The sequence below is a fragment of the Lipomyces japonicus genome, assembly GCF_038497905.1.
Source record: "Lipomyces japonicus strain CBS 7319 unplaced genomic scaffold V1514scaffold_23, whole genome shotgun sequence".
NCBI classification, from domain to species: Eukaryota; Fungi; Ascomycota; class Lipomycetes; order Lipomycetales; family Lipomycetaceae; genus Lipomyces; species Lipomyces japonicus.
The window spans coordinates 89595-107127 of NW_027117835.1; the positions used below are offsets into that span (position 1 = coordinate 89595).

General features: G+C 43.4%; 11 protein-coding genes across 11 annotated transcripts; 6 read left to right on the forward strand and 5 right to left on the reverse strand.

The window, feature by feature from the left end:
• The first annotated feature begins 34 nt into the window (after positions 1-34).
• On the forward strand, positions 35-1849 carry V1514DRAFT_368103 (proteasome regulatory subunit C-terminal-domain-containing protein). Its single transcript, XM_066929893.1, has 3 exons — positions 35-195; positions 284-740; positions 794-1849. Exons 1-3 carry the CDS (start codon positions 72-74, stop codon positions 1722-1724), a joined length of 1512 nt encoding a protein of 503 aa, XP_066782937.1. The 5' UTR covers positions 35-71; the 3' UTR covers positions 1725-1849.
• V1514DRAFT_307782 (ubiquitin-conjugating enzyme/RWD-like protein) lies at positions 1850-3161 on the forward strand. Its single transcript, XM_066925705.1, has 3 exons — positions 1850-2042; positions 2410-2563; positions 2631-3161. Exons 1-3 carry the CDS (start codon positions 1999-2001, stop codon positions 2874-2876), a joined length of 444 nt encoding a protein of 147 aa, XP_066782938.1. The 5' UTR covers positions 1850-1998; the 3' UTR covers positions 2877-3161.
• Positions 2939-5472, reverse strand: V1514DRAFT_332107 (DNA damage-inducible protein DIN7-like protein; the record flags this gene model as incomplete). Its single annotated transcript, XM_066927794.1, has 4 exons — positions 5189-5472; positions 4965-5112; positions 4786-4905; positions 2939-4733 (listed from the first exon to the last, which is right to left on the reverse strand). Coding segments are annotated over exons 1-4 (1844 nt in total), but the record flags the coding sequence as incomplete, so codon positions are not given.
• On the forward strand, positions 5388-6338 carry V1514DRAFT_332111 (translation machinery-associated protein 16). Its single transcript, XM_066927795.1, has 4 exons — positions 5388-5591; positions 5658-5754; positions 5806-5939; positions 6029-6338. The coding sequence occupies exons 1-4, from the start codon at positions 5432-5434 to the stop codon at positions 6178-6180; spliced, it is 543 nt and encodes a 180-aa protein (XP_066782940.1). The 5' UTR covers positions 5388-5431; the 3' UTR covers positions 6181-6338.
• V1514DRAFT_332113 (mitochondrial glycoprotein) lies at positions 6339-7500 on the forward strand. The gene is made up of 4 exons (XM_066927796.1): positions 6339-6550; positions 6619-6734; positions 6792-6850; positions 6911-7500. Exons 1-4 carry the CDS (start codon positions 6382-6384, stop codon positions 7398-7400), a joined length of 834 nt encoding a protein of 277 aa, XP_066782941.1. The 5' UTR covers positions 6339-6381; the 3' UTR covers positions 7401-7500.
• Positions 7501-7694: 194 nt separating this feature from the next.
• Positions 7695-8821, forward strand: V1514DRAFT_332117 (nuclear pore complex assembly-domain-containing protein). The gene is made up of 2 exons (XM_066927797.1): positions 7695-7943; positions 7997-8821. Exons 1-2 carry the CDS (start codon positions 7787-7789, stop codon positions 8734-8736), a joined length of 897 nt encoding a protein of 298 aa, XP_066782942.1. The 5' UTR covers positions 7695-7786; the 3' UTR covers positions 8737-8821.
• V1514DRAFT_347798 (uncharacterized protein) lies at positions 8789-9524 on the reverse strand (the record flags this gene model as incomplete). Its single annotated transcript, XM_066929308.1, has 2 exons — positions 8789-9432; positions 9503-9524. The coding sequence occupies 2 exons, from the start codon at positions 9522-9524 to the stop codon at positions 8789-8791; spliced, it is 666 nt and encodes a 221-aa protein (XP_066782943.1).
• Positions 9525-9934: 410 nt separating this feature from the next.
• V1514DRAFT_88610 (EAP30/Vps36 family-domain-containing protein) lies at positions 9935-12252 on the reverse strand. Its single transcript, XM_066930172.1, has 3 exons — positions 12015-12252; positions 10342-11959; positions 9935-10265 (listed from the first exon to the last, which is right to left on the reverse strand). The coding sequence occupies exons 1-3, from the start codon at positions 12116-12118 to the stop codon at positions 10086-10088; spliced, it is 1902 nt and encodes a 633-aa protein (XP_066782944.1). The 5' UTR covers positions 12119-12252; the 3' UTR covers positions 9935-10085.
• Positions 12253-12418: 166 nt separating this feature from the next.
• V1514DRAFT_307797 (EAP30/Vps36 family-domain-containing protein) lies at positions 12419-14328 on the forward strand. The gene is made up of 2 exons (XM_066925706.1): positions 12419-12595; positions 12657-14328. The coding sequence occupies exons 1-2, from the start codon at positions 12492-12494 to the stop codon at positions 14227-14229; spliced, it is 1677 nt and encodes a 558-aa protein (XP_066782945.1). The 5' UTR covers positions 12419-12491; the 3' UTR covers positions 14230-14328.
• On the reverse strand, positions 14255-15821 carry V1514DRAFT_332123 (Zinc/iron permease). Its single transcript, XM_066927798.1, has one exon. It carries the CDS (start codon positions 15610-15612, stop codon positions 14503-14505), a length of 1110 nt encoding a protein of 369 aa, XP_066782946.1. The 5' UTR covers positions 15613-15821; the 3' UTR covers positions 14255-14502.
• A 27-nt stretch (positions 15822-15848) lies between these two features.
• Positions 15849-17440, reverse strand: V1514DRAFT_332127 (Septin-domain-containing protein). Its single transcript, XM_066927799.1, has 6 exons — positions 17231-17440; positions 17045-17173; positions 16764-16983; positions 16489-16702; positions 16328-16424; positions 15849-16260 (listed from the first exon to the last, which is right to left on the reverse strand). The coding sequence occupies exons 1-6, from the start codon at positions 17343-17345 to the stop codon at positions 15986-15988; spliced, it is 1050 nt and encodes a 349-aa protein (XP_066782947.1). The 5' UTR covers positions 17346-17440; the 3' UTR covers positions 15849-15985.
• Positions 17441-17533: the final 93 nt, after the last annotated feature.

Consider the following 17533-nt stretch of genomic DNA (forward strand, 5'->3'; position numbering starts at 1 on the left):
CAGAATCCGAAGGAACTCGATCAACGTTAAACTTGGACGAACATACAAATTCGAGTGATAAGGAACCAAAAATGGCCGTGCAAGAATTAAAAGACGAAGCCATGACAGATGCCAACGTTGCTGTTGATGAGAAATTGGAAGCTGTTGTGGAGAAAGAGAACAGTCCAGAAGAAGTTGCGGCGCTTGTGTTGAATGGTACGTTGGCAAAGTCATGTTGTTTGTATTTGTTGCCAATGTTGCATATTGGAAATGGGTCGGCAAGTGTATACTGACGGGAATTTAGATATCAAGCAAAACTTTGGATTTCTTGAAAAGTCAGCAAGCAGTTTTGAACCGCGATTCGCACTTCGAGTACTCCGAGGCCTGGGCAACCTTCGCCGGAGACTGACTGCTGACATTCTTGCAAGCGCTGTCGAGGCAGGCTATCCATCAGTACATGATCATGAATCGGCATCATTAATTTTGAAATTTATCGGCAAGGAAGTCACGTCGATTCAGGTTGATGAAACTGATGCCGAGTCATCAGCCGTGTTGCCAGTGACTGACATTTACTTGCTCGTCTTGACCCAAGTTTTTTTACTTGATCAAGGTGATTACCAAAAATTTAATGCTTTTAACGATCAGGCAATCGCGATTTTGAGATCTTACAACAGGCGAACGCTGGATGCGGTTGCTGCCAAGCTGTGGTTTTACTACGCTCACGGCAAGGAACTGACCAAGCAACTGGTGGAGATTCGACCGTAAGTTTTTTGATTATCAGTTTTGAATACCCAAGACTAAATTTGATAAACAGGATTCTTTTGTCGGCGCTGCGAACTGCCGCGCTGCGGCATGACACAGAGACCAGGGCGGTCCTGACCACGCTTCTTTTGAGAAACTACTTGCAAACTCAAGCAATCACGCAAGCTCATCAACTCGTGTTGAAATCTGAATTCCCGCAAAACGCGTCAACGTCCGTGTTTGCCCGATATCTGTACTACACGGGACGGATCAAGGCGATTCAGTTGGAATACAGTGATGCCAACGAGGCACTTATTGGCGCGATCAGAAAGGCACCGCAGACTTCGTACGCGGCCGGGTTTCTTCAATCGGTAAACAAGTTAAAGGTCATTATTGAGCTTCTCATGGGCGATATTCCGGACAGGTCCGTGTTCAGGGACCCGATGCTGGAAAAGACGCTCGAGCCGTACTTCGATCTCGTGACCGCGGTTCGGGTTGGGGACGTGAACCAGTTTTCAGACATCATCAAGAAATATTCTGACGTGTTCAAGCGGGACGGCACGTACATGCTGATCCTGAGGCTTCGCCAGAACGTGATCAAGACTGGCATTCGCATGGTCAGCCTGTCATACTCGAAAATTTCGCTGCGGGATATTTGTATTCGCCTGCATCTGGATTCGGAGGAGAGCGCGGAGTACATCGTGGCCAAGGCGATCAGGGACGGCGTGATCGAGGCCACGATCGACCACGAGAAAGGGTTCATGCAGAGCAAGGAAGTGCTGGACATTTACTCCACGCAGGAGCCCAGCTTGACGTTCCATGAGCGCATCAAGTTTTGCATTGACCTCCACAACGAGAGCGTGAAGGCCATGCGATACCCCATGAACCAGCACCGGGTCGAGCTCAAGAACGTGGAGGAGGCTCGCGAACGGGAGAAAGAGTTGGCGTCCGAGATTCAGGAAGGCGATATCGAGGACGACGACGGTGAATTTGACGGCTTGTAGACAGACAGCTCGTTCGGAGTTGATTCGTTCAATAAACATACAATTGTAATGTAAGCGCTCATGTAAGCAGCAGTAATGGCCGGAAAGCCGTGGAAATCGCGGTCCAGCATAACTCGCCATTGCGCGCGACGGTTGTTGCGCAACTGTTAGTGCGCAAGTGGCACGGGGGTTGTTTTCTTCACTCGACGGCTTCAAAACTCGTCTCGTACCTTTTTTTTTGCAGTTTCGTTTCGTTTGTTTGCTGGCTTGCGCTATTAACTTATAATAATAAATCATGGCTTTAAAGCGTATTAGCAAAGAACTCTCTGATCTTGGACGGTATGTGATGCTGCTGTTTTTTTTTGTTTTTATTTTTTTTTTTTTTGCTATTTCTTTGGGTGTGGCGATAAAAAAAACAGGGGAGGTGCGTAGGGGAATTGGGTCGGAGTATATTCCGCCTGACGTTCGTCCATCTGTATGAATAATAAAAGATCTTTATAATTATGTGGGGTGGGGGGGGGGGGGGAATCAGCATTTGAAAACGGGTGCTTTCACTGTTGGAGAATGGGCTCGGGTGCGGATTACAATGACATGCATGATATGACGCTTTGAAACTGGCTTCTTGCCCACGTCATCCCAATCGCTCATTTTGATCTCTAATTGAATGATTTTTTTTTTTTTGATTCTTGTACTGACTTGGTGACAGTGATCCGCCCTCTTCTTGCTCTGCCGGTCCCATCGGTGAGGATCTCTTCCACTGGCAAGCTACCATCATGGGTCCTTCAGACAGTCCATATTCTAGTGGCGTGTTTTTCCTTTCCATTCATTTCCCCACAGATTACCCTTTTAAGCCACCAAAGGTGAGATTTTTACTCATGCATTTGTTGTTGTTCCTTGCTAATCGGCGGCTTGTTACTTCCCCCCTAGGTATCATTTACGACTAGAATCTATCATCCAAACATCAACAGCAATGGAAGCATCTGTTTAGATATCTTAAGGGATCAATGGTCGCCAGCTTTAACCATATCCAAGGTTTTACTTTCCATTTGCTCCATGCTTACAGATCCAAACCCTGATGACCCATTGGTGCCTGAAATCGCGCATGTTTATAAGACCGATCGTGCCAAATACGAAGCCACGGCGAGAGAATGGACTCGGAAGTATGCTGTCTAGTATAACAATATTTATAAATGGAATGATTTATTGAAATTTCGCATCACGTGCCCTCCCCCGACCCCCTTTTTCTTTTTTTTTACTATTTTCTATCCTTCTCTCTACCTCTTGTACCTTGCCTTTTTTTATTAATGATTATGATATATAAATAGTTTTTAAATTTTTTTTTTTTTGTTTATAACTCCATGGTCTTGCTTTCGTTTTACTATGCTATGTACTTGTAGTATAACTAACTATTTGTGTTGTGCAAGAACGATCATTCCTCTATAACCTTTATACAAGACGACTTATTTGTTATACCCAAACATATCCATCAATGATTGCTGTCTTGGTCCGGAACAAAGCCTGGTGGACTCGTACTGAACCCCATTTTTCGATGGCGGCGTGGTCGTGCGATATGGGTCATACTGATAGCAGGCCGTTGTCGTTCTCATTAACGAACTGTCATGATTTTGATTTATTTTTGAAACACGTTCCTGCTTGGTCGAGGTTACCGGCATGGATAAATACCGGCGGCCAGACACGGTGGTAGCAAACGATGACGTGAACGGCTTGGTTGTAAACTCTGGCTGGACCTGACTTGGGGTGCAAGTAAATTTTGTAAACCTGTTGCTCGTAAACGATGCCGATACTGAAAATGACCCGCATGTGACCGCATGGCTTGTAGGTGGTGTTATGGATTGTGTTGATTCCGCTGCTGCTGAATCAAGTGATTCGTCTTTTTGGGTCGCAGCTGGTTCATCTTGATTAGTTTGCTCTTGCTCTTGCTCTTGCTCTTGCTCTTGTTCTTGCTCTTGCAATTTTTGCTGGCATGCAACTTCATGCGCCATGGTTTCATTTCTAGTGGTGGAGAAGAATTGGCTGTGCAACACGACCGTATTTTTGTCAGTTCCGCCATGTTCTCCTCCATCTAATAGTCTTACCCTTTTAGCAAACGGTTCAGAAACCGACGGTCTTGCACGACGAGCATGTTGTTTGGCAACAGGCAATGACAATGACGCGCTTGAATTGGTCACGTTTTGCAACGGCGTGCGGGTCAAATTTTTTGGAAAAAAACTTGTAATCACGCTGTTTTCGGTCGGCCACGATTTCGTCGGCGTCGTGGTTTGAAGTTGCAACCGATGATCAATCACGATCGGTTCATGCGTGTTTGGATCTAATAATCCGGCAGCGACCTGTTTTGCGATTTCATGATTTACATGAGGACCAATAAATTGATCAAACATTCCGTCCAAGGGTTCACTTGGTTCGGTCAACATGACAATTTTTTGTTTAATCGGACAAAAGACTCGTTGATGTTGAAACGTTTTGTCAGCTCGTTCGAATTCTTGTTCAAACCCAACCGGAACTTTAACCTTGGCTTGGAATCGAATAAATTTTATGGCCCGGTCAGCCGTTCGATACCTCTTCATGTATTGATGAGCCTTCTTGAGTCCAATGTTGGGAATGCCCGGCGTGTAATCACATCCAGACAAAATGGCCATGTGACGAAATGATGCATCACTAAACGATGACAGATCGATTTCGGTCACGCGAGACATGTTGCTTCGTCGCAACGTGATGCATTGACCGTAATCGCCTAATTTTGTGATTAAACAGTTTACTCCAAACACGAGCAAATCTGAATCTTCAGATATCACGCCGGACACGATTTTTTTTTTTTCAAGATAGGCCAGTTGCGCGTCTGCCTCGTAAGGGGCAACCACGTATTTGATGCCTTCCATGTCTAACGCTTTCATGAAATGAGCTGCCATCACCGGCGTCACGTCAATACATTTTTGAAAATGCGTCATGGCTTGGGACACGTTCCCGGCTCGGTATAATTTCATGGCCTCTTGTCTTGCATGGTCACGAGCCCTGGTTTCGTGTTAATGTTTGTTCACAACGCAGCCTTTTTTTTTTGGCTTACCGTGATCGTTCGCGTTCGGTATGAGCCTTGCTAGGCAAGTACGCGCCGTCAAACACGACATATGGGATGACGCCATAATGTTTTAACATTCTTGCCCGATGAATGGCATAATCAACATATCTAAATAACATTGCACGTTAGTTGGTTGCCTTCCCACGGCGCTTGAGTGCAAACCGTACTTCCTAGTCGGCCGTTCCAACGCCAGTTCGAGCGCACACGAAATTGCGCCTCGATGCAACCAAACGTATCCATCGACCGCCAATACCTGGCCACTAAACTCTTTGACATGCGTGGTTTGCTGAATTGATTTGAGCAACGGAAGCAAGCCTGTGAATTTGGGTTGACATTTAGCTTTTGTTTTGTTTTTGTTTTTTTTTTGCCCAGAGCACAATCAAACACGCACCTGAGATCCCCATGATTTATAAAACTGCACGCACCCTATATGCCCATATCTGGTCCAGTTGTAGGTGTACAGCTTAGGTACTAAGATGCGAGTTCATGAACGAGAACGCAAAATCGTCAACAAACGACGCGTTTGGGCCGTTCAGCTTTAAATAAGCTTTCAATCCTCCCAATCTTGATTGAAAAAAAGCGCAAAATTTGTAAAAATCAATTGCACATTACCAGACCTTAAACAAAAAAAAAAATGCCGATCGCAAAATCGCTGAAAAAAGTGGAACAAAAAATCAAGAAAAAAAATGCCGTACATCCAAAGGCACGAAAGTTTTTGCAACTTAATCGGGCCACGTTGAGAGAAAAAAAATTGTCCAAGCAAAAAATGAGTACGACTTCACGAGACGCGCAAAGTATGAACAAATTGATGGATTCTTATTAAAAAAAAAATTAATCACTGACTTGGAAAATGGGTAAAGCGATTCGGTTGCAAGCATTTAGAGCTGCCATCGATGAAGACGCATACAAGGACCGGCAATCATTTACGGACGATGAAATCAAAACCATAATTACTCGGTACAGTACTCCAAATATATATATATTATTATTATGTTAATACTTTAGCAGATTCATCAGTCGAGACGACGACGAGATCGAAAGCCTTCAGGCGGCAAGACGACCGGGACGGCCAAGTTCAACAAGACAAGATGCGCTTGAAACCAGGCGAGATTTTGAAATTGAAGAGTTTAGCACCGGATTTTGTAAGTACAACCGAACACAACCCAACATGAACCCAAGTTTCAATGATTAATTCTGTTTTTATTTTTATTTTTTTTTGCATGTGGATTAGATTCTCCTGATTTATTAGATGAAGCCAACGTCAAGCTTCTGCGGGCATGGAACCTGGATTATAGCGGAATCGGCAAGCTCAAGTTTGTCCGAATCTCAAGGCAAGCCGGCCTACAAGTTGGCCAAAAGGACGATATTGAAATGAACCTGTAATGAACAACCGGTAATTGTATTTTTAGATTTGTTTTTTTTTTTTTAAATTCATTCATTGTACTTTGGTTTTGTTGTTCCAACTTTGGTTTGCCCAACGACCGCAAGAGATTACCCGGCTTTTTGCCCGGATTAAATTTCAATCACTTTTCTTTTGCAGTATTTTCGTTTTGATTCCATCCAAACCACATACATACTTGCACAATGGCTTCCAGATTATTGATTTCAAAAAATATTTGCCGTGCTATCCGGCCCGCCAGGTCTCAGGTTTGTTCCTTGACTGCCATCACCAGCTCGATCAGAACTGCTCAGCCACATGCCATCCGAGCTTTCACCACCACTCAAGTCTCACTTGCCAGGGAGAATAACGCTGGTACGTGGCATGCATAGATTGGCATTGGCATGACTTGTTTACTAACACGCGATGCGTTTTTCATATAGCACGTGTCGATCCTAAGCGAGGACTCGTGAAGGCGTTGGCATCTGAAATCAAGTTTGAAGAAAACGACAAGCACGATGACGATTCTGAATCATTATTGCTTGCCACTAACTTCAAGGTACGACAGTTTTTGCCGTTTTGCAAACAAGAAAACTAAACCGAAGATTTTTTTTAGATTGCCGAGTCCGACAAGGCTGATAAAGTCATTCTTGAATCTGAATACGAAGACGAAACGTAAGTTCAGATTCCAGAACTGCGCACCTTGTTTGTATTTCTAACTCATTTTCTCGCCAGGATCGTGGTCACGTTTGTGCCGTCCGATGTTGAAGCATCAGATGAGTTCGGCAACGATTCGTTTGATGAGGAATATCATGACGAGCAAGAGGCATCAGCCGAGGAAGACGAAGTAGACGACAGCGGTGAATTGGAATCGCTTGAAGAAATCCCGGTGAAGGTATACATCACCAAGCCGGATGCAGGCACGCTTGTGATCGACGGCCTGGCTAGCAACCAGGGCATCGTGCCTGAACGAATCGCCAGGTTCCAAGATAGCGAATTTGCCCTTGCTGAAGATATTATTTCTGAGGGCAAAAAGCAAACTGCTTACTGGGGTCCTCATTTCCGTGATTTGGATGAATCATTGCAAGATGCTTATGATGCCTACCTTGTCAGCCGTGGCATTGATTCGAAATTGGGTGATGCGGTCTTGGCCTTGGCTTCCGAGGTCGAACGCAAGGCATACGTCAAGTCATTGAAAGACATTAAGGATTTCTTTCAAGCTTAGTGCTGAATGAAAAAAAAAAAAAAAAAGAAAAAATCAATAATTTTTGTTGTCTTTGCATGTACTATTCATATTTAAACTAATGAACACTCCCTTTTTTTTTTTTTTTTTGCCATTCAATAGGCGCTTTTAACAGGATTTGAGATCTATATCGTATTTGCACAATCCCAAGCCATAGCTTGTTTATTTAATTGTAAAATAATTGATTGCGATTTATGTGGAATTATAATGTACGTAGTTTGCAAGAAATATATTGAAACCTTATGTAATTCTGCTTAACATTTAAATTCACGGCTCGCTTGGAAGACTCAACAATCAATTATTTTTGCATAGATCTTATAATATATATATATATTGTGCATAATTATTGTGTCAAGTTTTTATTTCAAATGGTCGAAGCGGACGAGTCCTACGATGATATTTTCCCGCAGTCCTTGTTCCCATTCTCTAGAGACCGAGTGAGCTTCATTACATCGCAACGAAACAAGCTTGACGGTTATCTTTTTCTTGATTTATTAGCGACCGACATTGCTGGCATATCAGACGGTATAATCCTAATAATTTTTTTTTTTTTTGGCTTTTCTAAGATTTATATTCAGTCCAAGATTTTTACCCGCCTGCAGATCAACAATCGTTAAAGGATTTATACTTTCGCATCTCAAATTCGAATTCTGATATTTTAAAAAAACATTGTCTTTTGTATTACATTCTTCAAGATTACAATGCCGACAGGGCAAATGACTATGCCAAAAATGTGCTCTTGCCAGATTCTCACAAGCGATTGATTGACGGCATAATCTCGCTGGACCGGTTCGAATTCAAGACCGCAATGACTAATTTAACCCATCCCGGAGTTCGATTGCAATATACGGAAAAAGTATTGTCAACATTACTAAACCATGCCGAGAATGGTGCGTTGTACGTGCGCATGTACGTGACAGCTACAAGTCCGGTGCTGGACACCGAACACGCGGCCCGGCTGTACTTGCAAGCACTTTGCCAAATCTCGATTGCCTCATCGATTTTGTTTTTGAGAACGGTGAGCCCGTATTGGCGGGCCGGGTTGTTTAAAATCTTGGTTGAATATTACGTCGGCACCGGATCGGGTGAGCATGCGTACGAGTTGGCAAACCTGGCCTTGTCTGAAGATGAGGATGAATTAATCAGGCAAGAGTTGCAACAACATGCAGGCCTGGTTGCTCACAACGTTTTGCTTGTCAGAGGTCTTCATAAGCGACCTGAGTCGAACGTCAAACCAGGCACGAGTGAGAAGAGCACGCGTTGGGCAGTTTTTGCCAGGCAACTCAAGGAAAACCCCAGTCAGGCCATACAACTTTAAGATTATATATATTTATATATGTATAAAAGAGATCTCTTTTTAGCCATAGTGCCTATGGTGCCAACCGCTCAATTGCCCATTCACTATCCTCATTCTCACGTTTATAAGTAAATCTATCGTGGACTCTATTCGCACGTCCTTGCCAAAACTCAATCTCCGTAGGCACGATTCGCAATCCGCCCCAACCTTCCGGCAATGGGATGTCTTCGACGCCTTCGAATTTCTGCCGAGCCAGGCCAACCTTGTCATCTAATGCCTGTCTTGACAATACCGGTTGCGACTGTGGTGATGCATGAGCGCCAATCCTGCTTTCTCGTGGCCGGGTACGGAAATATTCCAAACTTTCATCTTGCGATATAAACTCGGTATGACCCTCGATCCTGACCTGTTGTTCTAATGATTTCCAAAAAAATGTGAGCGCAGCTTGCGGGTTTGATCTAATGTCAGCATTCTTTTTGGACGTGTGCCAGTTTGAGAAAACAATGAACCCGCGCAGGTCAAGTTCCTTAAACAGCACGACGCGAGCTGAAACTCGGCCGGATGGCAATGACGCGGTTGACAATGTTACCGACTCCGGTAACGATTCACCAGATGCTATTGCGTTCTGGTACCATTTATTAAACTGCACGATCGGGTTCGGGTCAAGATTTTCTCTCAAAAGTTGAGATTTTTCGTACTGCTTCGTCGAAGGCGCGACTAGTTGGTTATTATTATTATTATTATTATTAGCTTTTCGAACATTGGGTGTTAAAACGTCGACACATACAAACTAATCGATCTTTGCTCATGAACCCAGTTGTTCCTACGCTGAGATATCTCAGGCTATAACCAAAATTATCTAAAAACCTCGGCCTGACAGTGTGGAAGGAGTGGGGGAGAGTCAATCAATAACACAATCACAAGATCTCAGCGCGCCAACTCAAATCGCGTCATACTATTTTAGTGGTACGACTTATACGATTGATTACAATATTACTCTGATTTTTTTTCATTTTCATATATTCTATTGTTGTATTCATATGCGTAGTATGCTGTAATTGTATTTGTGTAAAAGCGAACCGAACACAGCTGGCCTGATGGACAACTCTTTTGAGAACTTGAACGAGTGTGCATTTCGGTTGCGGAAACAACTACGCTTTTGCATGTAAAAGTAGAAGAGGAGAATTAAAAAAAAAAAAAAAAAATTTGGTAATAAAGAAATGATTACATGTGATTGAGAGCTCAGGTTTAATCTTTAGTAAAATAATTTGGTCGGTTTAAAGCCCCGTGCAGCTCACAAGATGCAGGTTTGTTGCTCGAACAGAACTTAGATCGAGTTGTTTCCCACAATATATTCTACATGGGTTCTATTATTTCAAATGCATGCTCACAACACTGGCAGCAACATGATTATCATCATCTTGGCCAAGAATTTTTTCATGAAAGATTTCTTTTTTCCAGTTCCAACGGTACTCAGTTATCTCGTTAACGAAATACCGAGTACCTTCAACCACCACATCGCAACACAATTTTCCTTGTTCTTGTGCGGTCTAAGTTTGCCAAAAAAAATTCCAGTCAGCATGTTGGTTCGCAATTCAAATTAGTTGTTTTTCATTCGCGACTTACTTCAAGTTCTTCCACGCAAACTCCCACGCTCCATCGAAAATGCTGGCTTACTTCTTCAGCAGTCACGCCCGGCATTATTCGTCCCGGATGAACAGCAACATCATCAATCCATTTAACAAGAGCCTGAATCATGGCTTCATCAGTCCTTGATGACTCCTGAACGACGGTTAATCCGCTCTTGAACTGTCTTAACTTAAACGGAAGATGAAGTTTTTCAAACATGGCACATGCGTTCTCAAGGTCGGCTGGTGATATTAAAGCAATGCCTCGGGCCCGGTTGTATAACGCAAACAAATCAAACAACGTGACCACGCCGCCTTCTTGCTTCAGTACTCCGCTGGTCAAAAACTCTGCCAATTGACGTGCCAATTCGGCATAATAAATACGCTCATTCCCATCCCCTGCCATTTCCTTGGTGACAATCGGGGAAGATAAACCTAAAGCTTTTGAAGAATCGCGCAGGACCTGTCGGGCCTCGTCCGGTACTCCAGGAGCGGATGCTAATCGGCTAGCAAACGACTCGGCCAAGGCTACCAGATCTTTTGCCTTTTTCATTAATGATTGTAAATCATCCAAAGAACTAATCAAGTTATGATTCTTTTGCCGCTCTTTCTCTCCCAATCTTTGTAATCCATGAATTCCAAATCTAGGTGCTGTCTTTTGCCGTTCAGGAACCGGCCTTGCATAATCATGTTCGCTCGCCGGTGCGGCACCAAATATTGTTTGAGCAAGGTTGCCGTGCCTTGCCTGATTTTTCAGCCACGTCTTTTCCAACACGACGGCCTTAACTTTTTCAAAAAAAGTCTTGTCCCCGCCACCTCTGAAACTTATCTTCACGTAAGTCGGAACTTCTTGAGCATAAAACCCGTGCCTTAAAATTGACTGTTCCGAATTTTTAATTGAAAATGGCAGGTAAGAATCTTGCCTTACCGTGTTTTTATCCAATACATAATCTGATGGATTAAATGTCGAGATGCTCAACCGGGCACCACAAATTTCACAATTCCGCATGGACGAATGGTTAACAAACGTGCATTTCGGACAAACATTGGCTTCCTCTTGATCTTGCACTGAACCATCTGATTCGGAATTATTAGTATCATATGCGGCCATTGCGTTATCAATAACAAATTGCGAGGGCTTAACTCCACAAGTCGAGCAAGGCGGCGGTGGAGAAATGCCGGGCCTGTAATTTCCAGGCAGGCTATTGGAAAATGAACATATGGGACATATCCACGTGATCAACGACATCATTCCCGAAGTAGATGGCACGGCGTGAACAGATGACGGTGATTTGATATTAGGCAGGGATACAGACGAATCGTTAGGGTTGTTCCAAGTCGACAACGACAACGACAACGACGGCGACGACGGCAACGGCGGCGGCGACGGCGATGCATCTAAAGCCGGCGCTGATGCATTAACCGAATCCGCTGGTTTAAAGTAAAACGTAATCTTGGGTGAAGATTTTAAAAACCCAGCACTGTATTGGATCGTCTTTAAATCTTGCAAGTTAATTGTTACCGAATTGGTCAACGGCAATTCATTATCAACGTAGCACAACCGGTGCGATGTCAAGTATATTCTCCCATCTTGATAATTTGGCACTTTTTCCTTTCTAGTGATAAATAATGTTAAAAAAAAAAAAAAGAAAGTTAAAACTAATGAAATACCCTTCATAAATGCCAATCAAGTTCTGAACAATAACCTCGGTTTCGTCAACAAAAAGTAATGGCCTGTGAGCAGCCGTCAAGTCCAACGGTTTCCAAAACCGCATTTGAAGCCGACGCAATCCTCCCCAAAAAAAAAAAAAAAAAAAAGAACACCAAAATTAAACCAAAACCTGCCACCACGTCAATTGTGCAAAATGCAATCTTTCTTTTGTTTCATTAATACTCGTATGGATCGTGCGGAAATGCTTGACATGGTGAGATTTTGCAAGTTGAGTTTTAAACCAATCCTGCATAAGCGCAACACGTCAGACGTATTTACGCAATCTAAATGAGTTTGTGGCGCAAGCTGTGGCGGCTCAATTAAAGCGAAAACCTTAACCAGCAGTTAGAAAGTATTAAAAATCCAATGCTTGTCAATAATTAATCAAGTTGTTTAATGTAGAGACAAACATTTGTTTCTGATTTTAGTTTTGCTGAATGCGTTTTTGGTTGCCGATTGAGCTTACCTCTGCGCGTCGTCCATTATTGCTTTCTCATGAAGTTGACATTTTCGTGCAAGATGGAGTCGGACTCTATGAAGGGTATGACTGCTTAGACTCGCCAGTTTTTTTTTTCTTGTTGCGCCTAACTTTTATGTTCCAGGAGACATAAGATTGATGGATACCAAAACGGTCGAGTTTATTTAACAACACATCGGTTATGTTACGTTGATAGTTCTCAGTTTGTTACTAGATCTGTGGCTATTGATCTGTCACGGGTTACGAGGGTACAGTTTACTCCACGACTGCTCAAATCTTCGCCAAAATTGACCCTGTATTTTTATTCACAATCAGAAAGACTTTTGACGACGCAAGTTGGGCTAAATAAATTATTGACAGGTAACAACGACAACCAGCATGCCTCTGCCAGGCTTGCAAGTTGGATCTGTCCCATATGCAGTTTTTCAAATTCGTTTAAATCGTCAAGCATTGATCATCACTCGATTCCGGCTTGCTTTACATGCGGAATTAAGCCTGAAAGATCAGTACTAGACGTCGCAACGCAAGCCTTGCAAGCTTTAGATTTTTCATCAAATCGGGTTGCAACCGCTGATTCGGACGGGTTTGAATGTGCCCGATGCACGTTTATTAATCATCCGTCCTTGCAATCATGTGAAATGTGCGGTGCAAATCTGATCTCGAATAACTTGCCACCGGCATTGTTAAAAAGTTTTGATGACCTTCATGTTTATAATCCTTCTGCATCACCAGGCCCGGAACTGTCGCCTGATCATGCAGATGACGAGGACGTCAATCATGTGAAAATCAGCTTTCGTGCAGGCGGTGAAAAATTGTTGGTTGAAAAGCTTAAGCAAGTCTTGCAAGACCAACGGTGGGAGTTGCATCACCGCAAGCCTGTGCGTCATCGGCATCACTCATCTCATCAGGAAAACGTGACGCTGCCCAAGATTGGAATTCATGGCCTGGAACGATTGTCAGTCCAGGATCGACGCAAGAATGCTGAATTAATGGATTCGCTTAATGACTTGAATTCACTAATGCTAAAGGCCAAGGAAATGGTGAGTTTGGCTGAGAACTTTGCGTTAAGGCTTTCGGTTGCACCTGGCGTGCCGATTGAAGCCAGGAACGCGTTACGAGAATCTTCAAAAGCGTTGGGTCTTTCGTCGCCCATAGTCGTGCGTGAAATGGCCGGAAATGGTGGTGACAATATTTTTTACGCAGAACTTGCCAGGCATATTGCAGAGTTTTTGGATTCCGGCGTTTTGGTCCGCGAAGGCGGCATCTTGACATTGTTTGATTTGTTTGCGCTATATAACCGTGCTCGCGGCATTTCATTAATATCACCAACCGATTTTTACAATGCGTGTGAGACCATCGAAACACTTCAACTCCCGTTTCGGTTGCGCAAGTTTCGCAGCGGCGTTGTTGTCGTTCGGGAAGCTTATTTTTCGGATGAGAAAATTAACAACCTAATCATGACCTGGCTTCGTGATGAATCCCAATCACGAGGCGTGCACGTGGGCGTGACCGCACATGAAGTCAATCAAAAATTTGGCTGGAGCGTGACGGTTGGTGAAGAAGAATTAGATATCTTGGATGAAAGCGCAAGGTTGTGTCGCGACATTACGGTCGAAGGGACAAGGTTTTATGAGAACTTGATTGCTACGTATGCATGGGATTGGCGAAATGAAATATTTAATGAGCACGGCACGTAAATATAAGTGAACGCACAAAGAAATATTAAAAAAAAATAATATATATATATTGTGATTTAATTCTGAATCCGTTGCAATCAAAAATATACAAACCCAGGGAAAAACCAATGCTCAAATAAGAAACCAAAAAAAAAAATAAAATAAAATAAAATGCACAAAAATAACATTCTCTACCAATGAACACCCGATACATTTCGTCCTCATTTCCATGTATGAAAAAAAGAAATATATAAAAAAAAGAAAAGAAAAGAAACCAACAAATCATTCAATATTTTAAATCCATTCACCCAATACGCTCATTAACAAAGCACCAACTACGACGGCCAAAAATCCAGCAAGTGATTTTCCGATACTTGCTTCATGAAGATCACCATGCATCCATTCTTCAGCCAGTAATTCAACCAAAGATACCCAAAGAAGAATTCCTGCCGATAACGCATTCATGGTCCCCATAACCCATAGCGCCAACGGTGATGAATCGCCAGCATAATTCCGTCTTGCCAAAATGCCAATGGCGATTCCAATCGGCGTGACGGAGCAAAACCAAACGCACAACCCGATCCTTCTGGACCTTGAGATTGAACGAACCGCGATAATCCGTGTCCCCAAAGCCATGCCTTCGAAAAATTGATGCAAAATAATAACAACCAATAATGATGCAAAAGCTGACGGAGTCGCGACCGCCAACGTTATGCCAATCAAAACCGAGTGGAAAATTATACCTGCCTCGAGCACGTACAGACTGAGACGGTCGATTGACTCTGCGATTTGCTTGCGCTCGTCAGTACTGGTCAGATCGTCATCCAACTCGTAAAAAGTATGACCGTGAGTATGCAAATGGTATTGACCATGATCCAGGAATGAATGTTCCGGTTCATCAGCATGGCCGTGTTGGTGATGATGAGCCGGCACAGTGTGCTTGTGAGGCGTGATGGTTTCGTGGCTATTTGTTGGCTCAATCAACGGCTGCGCTTCCTCGGCCTCTGAAAACTTGTTGTGCGCCCGCTTGATGCGCTCGGCCACAATCCTGTGACCAATGTTTTCGATAACAAACGTCAAGAGCACGCCGACCAGCGCGATCGCGCCCGGCCATGCGTCATATCCAACATCACCAATGCATGGGTTGGCAAAACTCTCAAACGCATCCGGCAATAAATGAATAAACGCGGTCGCGATTATGACTCCGGCTCCGAATTGCTTGATGATGGTTAACACGAGATCTGCCCTAGACGATTTCACCCCGGCGTCGGTCCTCCTGACCGCTCGGTGAATCAGCAGTGGCAGGAATACGGCGGACGCAGAAGCCGCAAAGACAATGAAAATGGATGCCACCCTGGCTTGAACATTATAACCATCTAACGACTCCGCCGAGCATTCATTCATGACAGACTTGGATATATATATATATAAAATTAACTGGTGGTTGTGTCAATAATTATATCTGGTCTGGCGAGCCAGTAGTCGTTCTCGGGTTTGTAATATATAGTAAACCTTGCTCCGCGCTGCGCACAAGATTTATCACCCAAGGTCCTCAGGATGGGCAATTATTTGCTTATCAAAATTCGGTCATGTCTATAAATAAACAATACCGGTGGTTCAAAGTAAACAAACTAATACTACGTCTAATTACTCATGCACAATACAAAAACGACAAAAGCGTCAACGTCACCGGTAGAAGCTTTAGCACAAACGAACACCACCACCCTCAACAACCATTATTGAATTTATTACTATGCAATCTTGTGCTCATGCTTTTTTAATGAGCCACATTGGGTGGACTGAGCTGTTGTTGACCACTTCGATGGTAGTCAGGGTTGCTGTTTGCTGACTGCGTGTGAGCAGGTCCCGATGCGGGAGAAATTGGTCTTGTTCGGTCAGGACCGGCGGTGTTGCTCTCCTTGAGAAGCAACAATTGCTTAGCCCGGAATGTTTCGTAGTGAATCTGAGCTGTGGCCTCGATCAGGTCTTGCAAATGTGTCCGGGTCAAGAAATTACGTAGCAAAATAAATTCGCAATGATTCTCATTCTCCACTGTCACAAAATTTGTTAGCTTGAAATCACCGTGTCCTTCTATTTTTTTTTGTAAAGTTTTAATTACCATTGACTACACCCCATCGGCTCTTCCGTCCACGGACTACCTTGCCATCGACAACAATATCATTCTCCGACCCAACGACGGCAAACGGCAGCATGTTCTATCCATATGCCAATTAGCTAGTGTAAATAGAGGAAATAAAAAAACAAAATATTATTTCATACCCTGATATGAGCATTCATGGCCCGCTCATCTTCGTCCAAAAGGTCATCATCATAGGGGTAAGTCTGGATATGATGAAACGCAAATTCTTCTCTAATCCGCTTCTTAAACGCGGAAAGCTCCTCAACAGTTAAAGCGTCAGATTTTGCAATTACTGGAATCACGTTAGTGATATCTATCAGTTTTTTGAGAACTATTATATCAATCGGTTTCAATCTATACGTAAAACATTAGTGCGAAGCCTTCTAAAGATCACTAATTAACAATTAAATCATACGAATGACCTGACGGTTGAATAAAGAACAGCGTTGCATGAATCCGGGTATCAAAAATTATCTTCTCACGCTGCGCGGTCAACTCCTTTCGCAGGTATGCGGAATGCTGATCTTTGATGTGTTTGACTATTGGCTCCCAGCATCTCTCATTGTTCACTTGATCGCCATATCCTGGCGTATCCACAATGTTCAAGTTAAGCCTGACACCGTTCTCTTCAATAGCTAAAAATGACAAAACATGAGCATGAAATAAAAAAAAAAGTGTTCATGTTGCTTGACGTACAATGGCTTATGGTTTGGATCTCTGTGGTTTGACGCACAGGTTCACTCGGGCTCAACCGGCCTTTGCTGTCCAACAAGTGAGAGGCAAACAGCGTATTGATCAACGTTGATTTCCCCAATCCAGTTTGACCTTGACAACAAAACCAAGTCAGCTTTCTTGCTTTCTAATAGTAACATGTACACGTACCAACCACCATGACGTTGAAGTTAAATCCTCTCTTTAACAACTTCCTCTCGATCTGAGAGGTGATCGTGTCAAACCCCACATACTTTCTAGGCTGAATAGTTTCTGCGGAGCTCATCTTTTCCGGGCGTTGTTCTCTATCTGATTTCAACCTTCTCTGCTTGGTTTAATGCGAAATATATGTGGGATAACTGAAAAGGGGGTGGACGATGGACGGTGGACGTTCAAACGCGTTTCCCTTTATTATATAATACAAACAAAGCTTATACGCAAAACATGGTCGCGTTTATGCAGCGCTTTTGACAA

What these genes read in the sequence shown, in the direction of transcription:
- V1514DRAFT_332111 (XM_066927795.1), top strand. Translation starts at nt 5,432, where the DNA reads ATGCCGATCGCAAAATCGCTGAAAAAAGTGGAACAAAAAATCAAGAAA. An exon ending in GACTTCACGAGACGCGCAAA is followed by an intron (nt 5,592 to 5,657) that starts GTATGAACAAAT and finishes AAATGGGTAAAG; the next exon opens with CGATTCGGTTGCAAGCATTT. An exon ending in AGAGTTTAGCACCGGATTTT is followed by an intron (nt 5,940 to 6,028) that starts GTAAGTACAACC and finishes CATGTGGATTAG; the next exon opens with ATTCTCCTGATTTATTAGAT.
- V1514DRAFT_88610 (XM_066930172.1), bottom strand. Translation starts at nt 12,118, where the DNA reads ATGCGGTTTTGGAAACCGTTGGACTTGACGGCTGCTCACAGGCCATTA. An exon ending in TTGATTGGCATTTATGAAGG is followed by an intron (nt 11,960 to 12,014) that starts GTATTTCATTAG and finishes ATTTATCACTAG; the next exon opens with AAAGGAAAAAGTGCCAAATT. An exon ending in TTTGCGTGGAAGAACTTGAA is followed by an intron (nt 10,266 to 10,341) that starts GTAAGTCGCGAA and finishes TGGCAAACTTAG; the next exon opens with ACCGCACAAGAACAAGGAAA.
- V1514DRAFT_307782 (XM_066925705.1), top strand. Translation starts at nt 1,999, where the DNA reads ATGGCTTTAAAGCGTATTAGCAAAGAACTCTCTGATCTTGGACG. An exon ending in GAACTCTCTGATCTTGGACG is followed by an intron (nt 2,043 to 2,409) that starts GTATGTGATGCT and finishes ACTTGGTGACAG; the next exon opens with TGATCCGCCCTCTTCTTGCT. An exon ending in ACCCTTTTAAGCCACCAAAG is followed by an intron (nt 2,564 to 2,630) that starts GTGAGATTTTTA and finishes CTTCCCCCCTAG; the next exon opens with GTATCATTTACGACTAGAAT.
- V1514DRAFT_368103 (XM_066929893.1), top strand. Translation starts at nt 72, where the DNA reads ATGGCCGTGCAAGAATTAAAAGACGAAGCCATGACAGATGCCAACGTT. An exon ending in TGCGGCGCTTGTGTTGAATG is followed by an intron (nt 196 to 283) that starts GTACGTTGGCAA and finishes ACGGGAATTTAG; the next exon opens with ATATCAAGCAAAACTTTGGA. An exon ending in CAACTGGTGGAGATTCGACC is followed by an intron (nt 741 to 793) that starts GTAAGTTTTTTG and finishes TTTGATAAACAG; the next exon opens with GATTCTTTTGTCGGCGCTGC.
- V1514DRAFT_332117 (XM_066927797.1), top strand. Translation starts at nt 7,787, where the DNA reads ATGGTCGAAGCGGACGAGTCCTACGATGATATTTTCCCGCAGTCCTTG. An exon ending in CATTGCTGGCATATCAGACG is followed by an intron (nt 7,944 to 7,996) that starts GTATAATCCTAA and finishes ATTTATATTCAG; the next exon opens with TCCAAGATTTTTACCCGCCT.
- V1514DRAFT_332127 (XM_066927799.1), bottom strand. Translation starts at nt 17,345, where the DNA reads ATGAGCTCCGCAGAAACTATTCAGCCTAGAAAGTATGTGGGGTTTGAC. An exon ending in CTTCAACGTCATGGTGGTTG is followed by an intron (nt 17,174 to 17,230) that starts GTACGTGTACAT and finishes TTTGTTGTCAAG; the next exon opens with GTCAAACTGGATTGGGGAAA. An exon ending in GATCCAAACCATAAGCCATT is followed by an intron (nt 16,984 to 17,044) that starts GTACGTCAAGCA and finishes TGTCATTTTTAG; the next exon opens with CTATTGAAGAGAACGGTGTC.
- V1514DRAFT_332113 (XM_066927796.1), top strand. Translation starts at nt 6,382, where the DNA reads ATGGCTTCCAGATTATTGATTTCAAAAAATATTTGCCGTGCTATCCGG. An exon ending in TGCCAGGGAGAATAACGCTG is followed by an intron (nt 6,551 to 6,618) that starts GTACGTGGCATG and finishes TTTTTCATATAG; the next exon opens with CACGTGTCGATCCTAAGCGA. An exon ending in TCTGAATACGAAGACGAAAC is followed by an intron (nt 6,851 to 6,910) that starts GTAAGTTCAGAT and finishes TTTTCTCGCCAG; the next exon opens with GATCGTGGTCACGTTTGTGC.
- V1514DRAFT_307797 (XM_066925706.1), top strand. Translation starts at nt 12,492, where the DNA reads ATGCGTTTTTGGTTGCCGATTGAGCTTACCTCTGCGCGTCGTCCATTA. An exon ending in GGAGTCGGACTCTATGAAGG is followed by an intron (nt 12,596 to 12,656) that starts GTATGACTGCTT and finishes TTTATGTTCCAG; the next exon opens with GAGACATAAGATTGATGGAT.
- V1514DRAFT_332123 (XM_066927798.1), bottom strand. Translation starts at nt 15,612, where the DNA reads ATGAATGAATGCTCGGCGGAGTCGTTAGATGGTTATAATGTTCAAGCC.